At 36.6% G+C, this 12,249-nt stretch overlaps 1 protein-coding gene and 1 non-coding gene across 2 annotated transcripts in view; one reads left to right on the forward strand and one right to left on the reverse strand.

Moving 5' to 3' along the window:
• LOC145765154 (uncharacterized) overlaps positions 1-12,249 on the reverse strand; it is a 34,872-nt gene that overhangs the window by 16,227 nt on the left and 6,396 nt on the right. The window contains exon 2 of the mRNA XM_082576929.1: positions 8,003-8,146. Within this exon, the coding sequence (XP_082433055.1) occupies positions 8,003-8,146 (144 nt within the window). The remainder of the gene's footprint in view (positions 1-8,002; positions 8,147-12,249) is intronic.
• Positions 11,659-11,761, forward strand: LOC145765778 (U6 spliceosomal RNA). The gene has a single exon (XR_014288651.1). It is a non-coding gene; the product is annotated as a U6 spliceosomal RNA (small nuclear RNA).

Below are 12,249 nucleotides of genomic sequence, written 5' to 3' on the forward strand. Positions count from 1 at the left end.
GTCAAGCAGCCTTTTGTTGGTCATGCTTCTCATGATGTGATTTGGAAGGTAGTGAGTTTTTTCTTTATGGATATTGTTGCTTAAATCTAGTTGGAATTCATAATGTTGCCTACAGACAGCGTTGTTCAAATATCTTATCCTTTTTGGAGTAATTGATTAATTATCTGTAAGCTTGTTGTGGCATCTTTAAAGTTATAGACCAGTCACAGAAAAATTTCTGAAAAATCTAAAGAAAGCTGTCCTATCATCTTGCAAAGAAAATTGACTTCGAGAATGTAATCAAGGCGTGGTGCAGTCAAACCCAATGCTTTACATTACCCTTTTGCAACTGAAGCTCTAAAGACGTTTCTTGAATGCATCAAGTTAGAACCAACAAGAGCTTGATTGGAAGCTGAGTCAATGCTAAAGTAGCCTACAACTAGCAGTTTTAAATTTGTGACTGCTTTGCATTATGTGGATTACGGTCCTAAACAAGATTCACTGATGAATTTAATGAAATTAAAGGAAGATGTAATCTAAGTAAGAGAAAGCTGAGAAGAGTAGGCTACTACTCGCAAGCTAAAGTTGCAGTGGCAATTATAAATTTAAAAGAAAATGACTTTGTTTTCCTGAGGACAGAACGCTTTTATAACTCCACTTAACTAGCTGAATCATTCGAAGGAAATGTATTCTACCGTACATTGCAAAGGATTCGATCGTTGTTGGAATTGACAAATGTATCAACAAACTTAAACATATCGTCGATGAGTTTGAAGTTCCATGAAAAGTTCATCGTATGTCTGTTGTGCAGTTGCGGGCATGTGGGACAAATTGAAACCATTTGTAGGCTACAACAATGACATTTTTCAAGACATTTTGGATGAGTTGGTACTTTTGACAGAAATTGACAGCAAACTTCAGCTGCAAACCAGAACGAACCACCCCATAATCTCTACACAAGGAATCATTGATTGCAACTTTCGAAAGGTTTTTCCAAATAATTTTGTTATGATTTTTTTTTTGTTCCGGTAGCTACCTCCAACGGTTGTGCTTTGAGAAAGTGGTTTCAGCAATTCCTGAAATTTGTAAAGAATTGTTTGCGCTCCAGTAGGTCTATGACAAAACCAATTGAAAAGCCTAACTAGACATGTTGTGCATCAATTCAGACGTCGCAATATTTTATCATTTGATGCTGTGATCCGTAACTTTGCATTGCAAAAAGTCCAGAAAGGGTTGAATTAAATCAGGGATGTCCAAAGTCCGGCCCGCGGACCAACTCCGGCCCACGAAACGTTTTTGTATGGCCCGCGCCTGTTGTACAATGTGTTATTTTTGGCCTGCAGACACACAAAAATCATATAAATTCAACTTGCAGTTTTCAGAAAAATTATTGTGGCTGTTGGCCCGCGAACACTTATTATCAAGACTGGCTCGCGTGGGAAAAAGTTTGGACACTCCTGAATTAAATGCTTGGTTGAACTATTTTCGTTGCCTGTAGGCCTATTGTGTGTTTACAAAGCTTTCTAGACAAAATAGTTTGCCTCAATGGCATTTTTGCTGCAAGTGTAATCCAGTGATTATATATTGATGATTTTTACATTGAACGAAGTTCTTTTCATGCTGAGAAAAGTAGGCTAATTTCAGCTTAACACGAACATGCAATGCAATATTTGCTAAAAAATATTATGGGGCCCATTTTTCGTGTTGTTTCCCGACCAGTGCTGATTTCTCTCGGAGGCCCTGCTTGTCGCTAAAAGACCTTAGCTGTTGTAGAGCGACAATAAACAAAACCATAACAGTATTATCAGTATGGTTGGTTGGTTGGTTTTGAATCTTTATCCTCGGACTGACAAAGCCTTGATAGGTGATTCCTGGTAGTTTCGCATGCTTGTAGAGGCTCTTGACACAGGGCCGGTTACCGAGATTGGCAGAGTGAAGTTTTCCGATTGTTGAAGTGTTATTGCCGGAGAATTATTCCATCCATTAGGTGCTACTCAGGGCCCGATTAACCATGAGGCACACGAGGCACAGGCCTCAGGCCCCCTGGTTTTGGGGGCCCCCAATTTTTTTTTATTAATACCGTAGGCGTCAATACTTTTATAGGTTTCAAGCAGTGCCGTGTCAAGGGGGGCCTGGATCCCAGGCCCACCATCTCAAGGGGCCCACAAATAATAGATTTTTGCATTTCAGAAAAGTGTTTTTTGAGTTGCTAAAGTTCACTGCATGTACTTGTCCATTAAGAAGATAATTTTGGCCCTTATTATACTAAAACATCTCAAATTTGGGGCCGATTATACAAATTTAGGCCCTATCTACACTGAAACATCTCTAAAAACACCATTACTATCTAAAAACAAAGTTAAAATGCGATAACGTTAGTAACATGATCTGCAGAAATGTATTTAACATGTAACAGGTTGGATGCAATTGAATATATGAATTCAAAAAGGGCCCAATTGCCACAAATTGTTTTTGGCACAACTGTTTTAATTATTTTGGTCATTTACTTTTGTGGTAAAACTTCGATAAAGAAGCATCATACCTAAAAAGTTCACTCAGTGAGGATTCTGTGGAGAAACTATAGAGATTAGAGAAGTTAAAGTGCAATTGCTGTAGTTAGGCCCACTTCAAAATCAATGGAAAAATTGATAGAGTATTTTTTATGTGTTTACCGATATGTTTGAAAAATCTGGCTGTTTTTTTTCAAGTATCATTTAGAAGACATTGAAAGAAATTGGAAAGCACAAATAGTGAAATAAAAAAAAAACTACTGGAAGTCCCTTTTTGAACTCACATATTCAATTTCATTTCATTGAAAGAAATCGGAAAGCACAAAAAGTAAAATAAAAAAAAATGAGGTTGGGCCCTTTGTGAATTCACATATTCAATTGATTTTCATCAATAAAAGTGTTTTGCTTTAAAAAATTGTTAGCTGTAAGCAAAATAGCATTTCAGATAGTTTAATTATTATTTCAATTTTAACATTTACAATACCATAATTATAAATATTCTTGACTAATGATGTTGCGAGCATGAAAAACCTGTCCTGTACTTTTAGCAGAAACGTTCTTCTGTATTTACTTTTTCTGAATATATGCACATGAAATTGCTCTTATCTTCAAATACCTTAGGCTATAAGCCTGGCATATCACATGTTGTACGGTACAAAACAAAAATCATTCTTAACACAAGGGACCTGTTTATTCGTACCACTAACCTAGGCTACCATACCCTAAAAACTTTAATTAACTTGAATGGAGAGCAGTCTTTAGAATGAGTTGCTCCAGCGCACACCCCGAGAGAGACTTCAAAATATCTGCAGTAGGCCTATGCGTGCTGTACAAACTTCCCAATTTTTGCTTGGTGACTGTGCACTAAGGGTAGGCTACATGGTAAAAAAGTAGATGGATAATATTTTTGGATTCAGCAGCAAAAAGTACACCTGAAACGGTTAACACTTGAGCAACCTTAAAATTTTATGCAGTGTAGTGTAATCTTTTCTCGTAGCATTTTTGCTTATTTATGACTTAGTTTTTTGTCGTAAGATTTGTTGCTTTTATTGTTTATTATTGTTAAGGTTACACTCTAGCCACTTAATGTTTATGCTCGATTCGGTTCCTTTTTCTCTTATGGAACCAACATGTTGACACAGAATCAAACATCAGTTTCATTACGTGCAATTATCACTTTGTGACGAAATAGTTACGATCGCTTGTTTTTATTCCTTGCAACACGCACCCTTTGATTTTAAATCCGACCTCACCGTGAGTGGAATAACTCAGCTAATGTGAAGATATTTTTTTGATTACTACAATTTTACTGTCCAATAAACGCGCATTTGCAGTAAACCCTGACCATTTCGCCTTTCCAAGTTCGCCTATTTGCAATTTTGTAATATAAATACGATATGCAACTTACAAGGCGAAAAAGACTCATACAGACCAAAATGAAGACATACAGTATGTGCAATTCGGCCAGGGATTATAGATATTCCTGATTTAGGAAAACGAGTTTTAAAAGATTAATTAAAATTAGCCTGCCGAGTAGTCACAAAGATGAAGTAGGCTACTGAGCTTTCAACTCATCAGTGACCTTAGGAATGTCATAAACCTTGGAAAAAAACACTTTTTTGAATGAGCTGTGTGGGCTACGCAGAAACTTTTCGTGGGGATTGAAAATATTTTTCGTGATTAAAATTAGTGAGCGTTGAACAGAGCCATGATAATCACCTTTTACTCAAAGGCAGAAACAAAACTTGGCTTATGAAAGGTTACGAAATCTAGGTTTGCATTGGGTATACCAAAACGTCATAATGATGCGTCAGAACGTGGGGAGATGGTTAGCTGAAACAGTCAGAATATCGTCAGATAATTTGAAGTAGATTGAAAGAAAACGAGCAGGTTAGACGGATAATTTGAAAAAATTCCCAAACAAGAAATAAAAACAATGTAACAATGTAGATTTTTTTATTTACTCTTATCTTTTTTATGAAAGCAGAAAAATTTGTGGTGCTGCAGCACCATTAGACGAGCCGCCACTGCATGCAGTGTATACTAGTAATTGTAAGCATGGTAAATCTTAGCTGTAGCTAGTTTTTCCTGTTCAGCTCAATATGTTTTGACTCATTATTCAATTAGAATTTAAACCAATGGTCAGATTTTCATTGCTGTTTTGTAAACGGAAAATGTAAAATTAGTTAAAAATATATAAATGTAGGCTACAATCCACACATAGAAATCAAATCAACGTTTGTAACTTTATTATAACATAAGAAGGTTGCTTTGTACATTGCAAAAATTGCTTAAGTCTTAGATCTTTACTCCCAGATTTCCACGGTAAAAACTTTCTGCTATTTTACAGTAAATCACTCAATTGGAAAGTTTTTTATGACGCCAAGTCGTCAAAAAAGCAGAAGCAAACACAACGAATCCTATGCTGCGAAAAGCAGTCCATTTGCATAGAAAAATGGGTCCCGCATAATGGATGGTTGCACCGCAACTCCAACTGACGAAGTTACAATCCTGTTTATGACGCAACTCTTACATAAGAATGCTACCTGCCTCATGTGGTCTCCATTATCTTCAGAATTGGACTGTTGTGAGCAGGGCCTCCGAGAGATTTCAGCACTGGTCGGGAAACAACACGAAAAATGGGCCCCATAATATTTTTTAGCAAATATTGCATTGCATGTTCGTGTTAAGCTGAAATTAGCCTACTTTCCTCAGCATGAAAAGAACTTCGTTCAATGTAAAAATCATCAATATATAATCACTGGATTACACTTGCAGCAAAAATGCCACTGAGGCAAACTATTTTGTCTAGAAAGTTTTGTAAACACACAATAGGCCGACAGGCAACGAAAATAGTTCAACCAAGCATTTAATTCAGGAGTGTCCAAACTTTCTCCCACGCGAGCCAGTTTTGATAATAAGTGTTCGCGGGCCAACAGCCACAATAATTTTTCTGAAAACTGCAAGTTGAATTTATATAATTTTTTTGTGTCTGCAGGCCAAAAATAACACATTGTAGCCTACAACAACAGGCGCGGGCCATACAAAAACGTCTCGTGGGCCGGAGTTGGCTCGTGGGCCGGACTTTGGACATCCCTGATTTAATTCAACCCTTTCTGGACTTTTTGCAACGCAAAGTTACGGATCACAGCATCAAATGATAAAATTTTGCGACGTCTGAATTGATGCACAACATGTCTAGTTAGGCTTTTCAATCGGTTTTGAGTCATAGGCCTACTAGTCATAGGCCTACTGGAGCGCAAACATTTCTTTACAAATTTCAGTAATTGCTAAAACCACGTTCTCAAAGCACAACCGTTAGAGGTAGCTACCGGAACACAAAAAAATCATAACAAAACTATTTGGAAAAACCTTTCGAAAGTTGCAATCAATGATTCCTTGTGTAGAGATTATGGGGTGGTTCGTTTTGGTTTGCAGCTGAAGTTTGCTGTGTGGCTTTCTGTCAAAAGTACCAAATCATCCAAAATGTCTTGAAAAATGTCATTGTTGTAGCCTACAAATGGTTTAAATTTGTCTCACATGCCCACAACTGCACAGTGCACAACAGACATATGATGAAATTTTCATGGAACTTCAAACTCATCGACGATATGTTTGAGTTTGATGATACATTTGTCAATTCCAACAACTATCGAATCTTTTGCAATGTACGGTAGAATACATTTCCTTCGAAAGATTCAGCTAGTTAGGTGGAGTAATAAAAGCGTTCTGTCCTCAGGAAAAAAAAGTCATTTTCTTTTAAATTTATAATTGCCACTGCAACTTTGGCTTGCAAGTAGTAGCCTACTCTTCTCAGCTTTCTCTTACTTAGATTACATCTTCCTTTAATTTCATTAAATTCATCAGTGAATCTTGTTTAGGACCGTAATCCACATAATGCAAAGCAGTCACAAATTTAAAACTGCTAGTTGTAGGCTACTTTAGCATTGACTCAGCTTCCGATCAAGCTCTTGTTGGTTTTAACTTGATGCATTTAAGAAACGTCTTTAGAGCTCCAATTGCAAAATGGTAATGTAAAGCATTGGGTTTGACTGCACCACGCCTTGATTACTTTCTCGAAGTCAATTTTCTTTGCGAGATGATAGGACAGCTTTCTTTAGATTTTTCAGAAATTTTCCTTTGACTGGGCTATAACTTTAAAGATGCCACAAGCTTACAGATAATCAATTACTCCAAAAAGGATAAGACATTTGAACAAGTTAACGCTGTCTGTAGGCAACATTATGAATTCCAACCAGATTTAAGCAACAACATCCATAAACAAAAAACTCAAATAAAGAAAAAACTCACTATACCTTCCAAATCACATCATGAGAAGCATGACTAACAAAGGCTACTTGACCACACGAAAACAAAAGATCTTTTAACTATGACAAAATTACATCCAGTTGCAGCAATAAGTTAATAAAATCAAAAGTTTTAAAACTGTTCGGCCACACTAAAAGATCACAATTCGGAATCAGCAAAGTTTGCACAGAAGGAAAAGTAGAAGGAAAAAGAAAACGTGGCAGACAACCAAAACGATGGCAAGACAACATCCAATCATGGACCGGACTCAACTTGAACTTGGCGACACTGGGCGAGCTGGCTCAAATCGCCACTCTTGGAAGCAAATAACTCATGTTGATGCGCAATCTGATGCATGAGGAGATAATGACTGATGATGATGATGATCCATAAACAAAAAATATACAGGATTTACTTTCTTTAATCGTGCTTGGACTGATACCTTTAACTTTCCCAGATAACTTATGTTGGATACAACATCCTATGCATGGCCAAAGCAGATTTTGAAGTTATGGTTCAGTTGTCAAGCAAAAATAGTTTCCGCTTAGCTAAAATAGCGCCAGTTTTCAAATTGAAACTATCAATACAATCGAAACCGTTCAGTGATACAGAAATCATTTCAGCTTCAGATTTTACGTCTTGAAGCTGTTCAACATCGCCTACCTTAACACGAAAATGATTTGTTCTTGATGAGAAGCATCGAGAGTGACATTTACAATGATTGAGAAATACTTGGAACTACGCACTTCATTTAAGAATTTGTTGATTTTTTAGTTGGTACATTTTTACTTTAGTACTAAAAATGGACCCCCCTCAAAAGTGCAAAAACAAAAAACTACTCGTTTTTCCTTTACAATGTTTTGCTAGGGGGGAAACTGGCCCGACTTCCCCCCCCTCTCGGAGCCACTGGTTGTGAGATCGGTGTAATGAGGTCACCAAATTGTTAGATTTACAAGACTAAAGCTTTAAAGACGACTTTGAAAGAGAACTGATTAGAAAATACCTTTCATGGGGTATCGTTATGATAACATATCAAAGGTCCACCACCACTCTTTTTCAGTTTTAGTACCTTTAGCCTACGATTTTCACGATATGGACGTGAGTAATCGTATCAAAAATAGCCTACATATTATTTGTATCATCTTGGTTGCTGCTTACGTAAAACACTTGTTGCATGTTATTGTTAGAATACGGTTTTGACATACCTTACTCCAAAAAATGTATAGACTACAATGACGAGATAAATCAAGGGTGTCGGCAATCCAAGATGGCGGAAATATGCCGATCTCACTTCAAAAGATGCAAAATACCACGCGGCATCGGCCAAAATGCAGAGGGAAAATAAAATTCTGTAAAGACAAATTTAAGTTAGTAAATGATAGGCTGCATGATTGTGCAATTGTTGTTGGGTAATGAGTAGTCATTGATAACATGCTCATTGCTCATGCTGGCATACTTTTATTTGTTTTGAGAACGAAATCGAATACTTCTATTTCAATGCTCTGGAAGAAAAGTAGTTTCACTATGTCATAAACAGATGATTCACAATAACTTAATAGGATTGAATAGCATTATTCAAAACAAATACAATACACTAACAGACTAACAGCATAATAAATTCAAACGTTTTCGGCAAGAACTCTTTGCCCTCATCAGGAAATACCTGACACATCTAAACAAAAACAAATAACTGTAAATAATGGTAATGAGAAGTGACTGAACAAATAACTGCAATACGCACTAAGCTAAGTAGGCTACACACACAACTGAACAACAGATCCCAAAGGTGTTAACATTTTGTTGCAGCGTACACTAGACTATGTATAAAGTGTAATCACAAGACAAGATTGAGATATCGAGCGGCAACAAAAAACAATCTCAGCAAGCAATTATGATATGAAGCAAACGTAATTTAATATAAATTCAGAATGAAAGTTTCCCCTCCAGCGAATAACTGCTTGTTGAGCTGAGGGTTGTGTTGTTTTATTTCAAGTGCTTTGTGAATTTTGGTTTCAAATTCTGATCGACAGTATCCAAATATTTTAAATGAATCTGATGTAAAATTGACGTCACAACAGATCCTGCAGTCATATGTGTGGTCTTTAACAGCACTACATTTGTTGATATTTGCCAAGTTAAGGTGTTCTTTTTGCTCTTGAAGCTAAATGTCTTATGGACATACCTATGTATGTCAGGTTCGTATCACACGAATAAGTGAATTTATAGACAATGTTGGAATAAGGACGCTGGGGAACTGGAGATTTCAGCGAAATATATCTACAGTACTAATTTTAAAGAATTTGTATAGAGATCCAGACAATGTCGATGCTGAATTTACGTTTAACTTTAACTTAACCTCTAAACTTTAGATAGTTTTTTAATCATATGCAAATGATTCTTTACCTAGAAAAAGTATAGATATGGAGTTAGGGAAATGTATGACGTCAATATTTGATGCTGATTTTGAACTAAACCATACCACAAAAACGCTGCCCAGGATATCCATTAGCACACAACATACTGTAGATTTAATTTTGGTGATTTCGTTCAAGTAGGGATATTTGTCTGAGCAAATAGAACGCTCACGGTTAACTGAGCAAACTCATGTATCAAAAGAATTTTCGTTAATTTTTAGTTCCACGTCTGGAAACGGTTAGTTTCCCTCGCTTTATCCACTGTGAATTTTATATTTTAATGCTGAAAATAATTTAAAATCTTAAGAAAAGTTGAACACGATTTATCATCATTAAAAATGTTGAAATATAATCCACATACTTGAGGTCCAATTTTGGATGGGAATCATTTGACTGTTCAAAAATTTTTGTTTCAATATATGCTAGGAAAAAATTAGAAAGGGTAAGACCTAATGGAGACCCCATAGCTACGCCATCGATTTGTGTGCAGGGATGGAGGAACCATTTTAAAAGTAGGTGGGCCCAAAGGCGTAGCAGTCAAAGTTAATCAAACTTCTGGGGGGGGCTTCGCCCCCCAGACCCCCCATAACATTGCTGCATGCCTAATACTTGCAATCGCTTATACATTGTGTTTTCATAATTGCCTTTTGTGCCAACCAGCAAAAAATTTCCGTTTTTGGGCCCGATTTGGCCAAACAAATTACAAAATTGTTAAATTGCTCTACAGCGCTGTACAAAATATGGCGATTTACACACAAATAAAAAAGCAAAAATACACACACAGTTAAAATACCAACCTGGGAGAAATAATCTGCAGCATTATACAGTAGGCCTACATGCAATCGTGCATGCACTGCATAATATGTAATGATATCATTGTTTTAACATTAGAGAGCAGTTAGATTGATTTATAGCTTACTCCACCAATCACACGCAACCACGCCCACACGTGCTGCCCATCAATAGTGGGCTCAACAGAAAAGTTTGAAGATTAGATTTCATCATTGAGCTATCAAAGATAGCACAGGTAAACAAAATTTTTTTTTTAAAAAGGCACGGCATGTGAGAGTCATTTTAGGGTATTTTGAAGCCCCTGATTCAGAAAATGCACTTGTTTTTTCGAATTGGCTCTAGCTTTTGAGATAGCCTAGCCTACCGAAAAAACATTTTTTTTGCAATTTTGAGCCCCTATAGATTTAACGTCGTGTCGTTTATGACATAGATAAAACTGAAAGTAATCCCAGGCACATTTCTGAGTTGTAAAAACGCTATTTGGAACCAATCACGTTGATTACAACCCAAACGAACGGCTATTTAACGTTTACTGGCCTAGTAACAATCAAAATAAGACGTGAAGCAAGCCTTAGGATACAAGATGTAGAATAAACAACTTGTGCTTTGCCTTAATGTATTTGTTGAATTCAACAATATCAGACTTACTAACTAAGCTACTAAGTACAAACAAAATACATACATTGTTTTGCTTAACAAACTAGACGAATAAGCAAAACAAAGCCATCGATGAACAAGCGCAATTCTTTATTATGGTAGGCTTACTATACTGAGCAACACCCATCAAGGTACAAAGGCCATTTATGTAATTACAGAATACAAAGTTATGTTCTTCAGTAAAGTAGCTGCTTGAAATTTTATCCTTGTTACGGAGAAACGTAATCTTGGTTCCAAATTTAATTCCTGGTAGTTTCGAAAATTCAAAAAAACTAAGTGCATTCTTGGAATCATGGACCCTGAAATACTCTAAAACAGGGGTCACCAACCTTTTTTGCACGCGGGCCACTTTGGCACTAAGGAGAGCTGTGGCGGGCCGCACTAATAAAATGTTAGGTAGGTTGACTCTTATGCTAAAAAAGAACGCATTTCGTACCCAGTATCCAGCGTTACATGTTGTTCATATTTATGTTAGAATACCGCAGCGACAACATCTATCGAACAACGCTACTGCCAGGCTAAGCTCCTTTTACAACACTTTTGACTTTTTTTTAACAATGCCTAATAAACGAGACCACTTGTTTTGCGCACTTATAGCGAGGCGAGAGGTTTCATCAGAATATTCATCGCCAGACAAGAGTGGTGTAGTCACTTCGCTTCACAAAAGATATCTTGCAATTAACAATTTTAGTAAACAAGGAAATGTTTGACACATCGCAATACAGGCAACAATAGTGACCTGCAAACATATCAGCGAAAAATAGGCTCCAACGACAGAGAAAAATAAACCAGGCCCCATGAAACAAGCACTTGTGGAAATCACCTAAAAATCTTAATTCTATCGTAATTCATGAACAGTCTTCTCTAAGCAATGAGTTGGTTTTTCATCCTTTTTGTGAGAGTCTATAAAACCGTCTTTCTTTTGTTGTATACAGCTGACACTTGCGATGCTTATCAGCGTGGGAAGAATTTGTTGATTTAACAACATTTTGCAGAACTTGCTTCGGCAGTAGATATACTAAAATTGGAACGATACAGAGAAGATAAGCATGGCCCTTGCGCAAGGATGACACGCGAAATCGTGAAGCGTTCCATATTTCTTAAAAAAAAAAAAAAAAAATTTTTGCACTACTAAGCTAAATATTTTTATAATACAATCAGAAAAAGTCTTTAAATTTATATATAATATTTTGCCAATTTATTATAAATTGAGTTGGCACACTGAACTATTTTGCCAACAAAAACTTGCATAAAGAGAACACTGGTCGTGAAACACAATAACGGTGAAACGCACACTAGTGTTTACATGACATTTGCAAACTTAAAATAAGCAACCCTATGCTCACAGACATTTTCGAAATTCGAAAACAAACGTTTTAATCAACCACTGGGACAGTGTGGCTGGACATCGCATTGGAATAGCTTTAAACAACCCCAACCTAGAACTATAATCTGATTGGTTGGTCGGAGGAATCGTATGCAAAGCGAAAATATGCTTCCCGGAAAGTATTTTTTGCGTGCTCTTTAACTCCTCAAGAAAAGTATTTTTGGTTATAACTTACTTGTACGCTGATACCTTCCGCGGGCCG

Source organism: Aplidium turbinatum, chromosome 2 (assembly GCF_918807975.1).
Source record: "Aplidium turbinatum chromosome 2, kaAplTurb1.1, whole genome shotgun sequence".
NCBI lineage: Eukaryota > Metazoa > Chordata > Ascidiacea > Aplousobranchia > Polyclinidae > Aplidium > Aplidium turbinatum.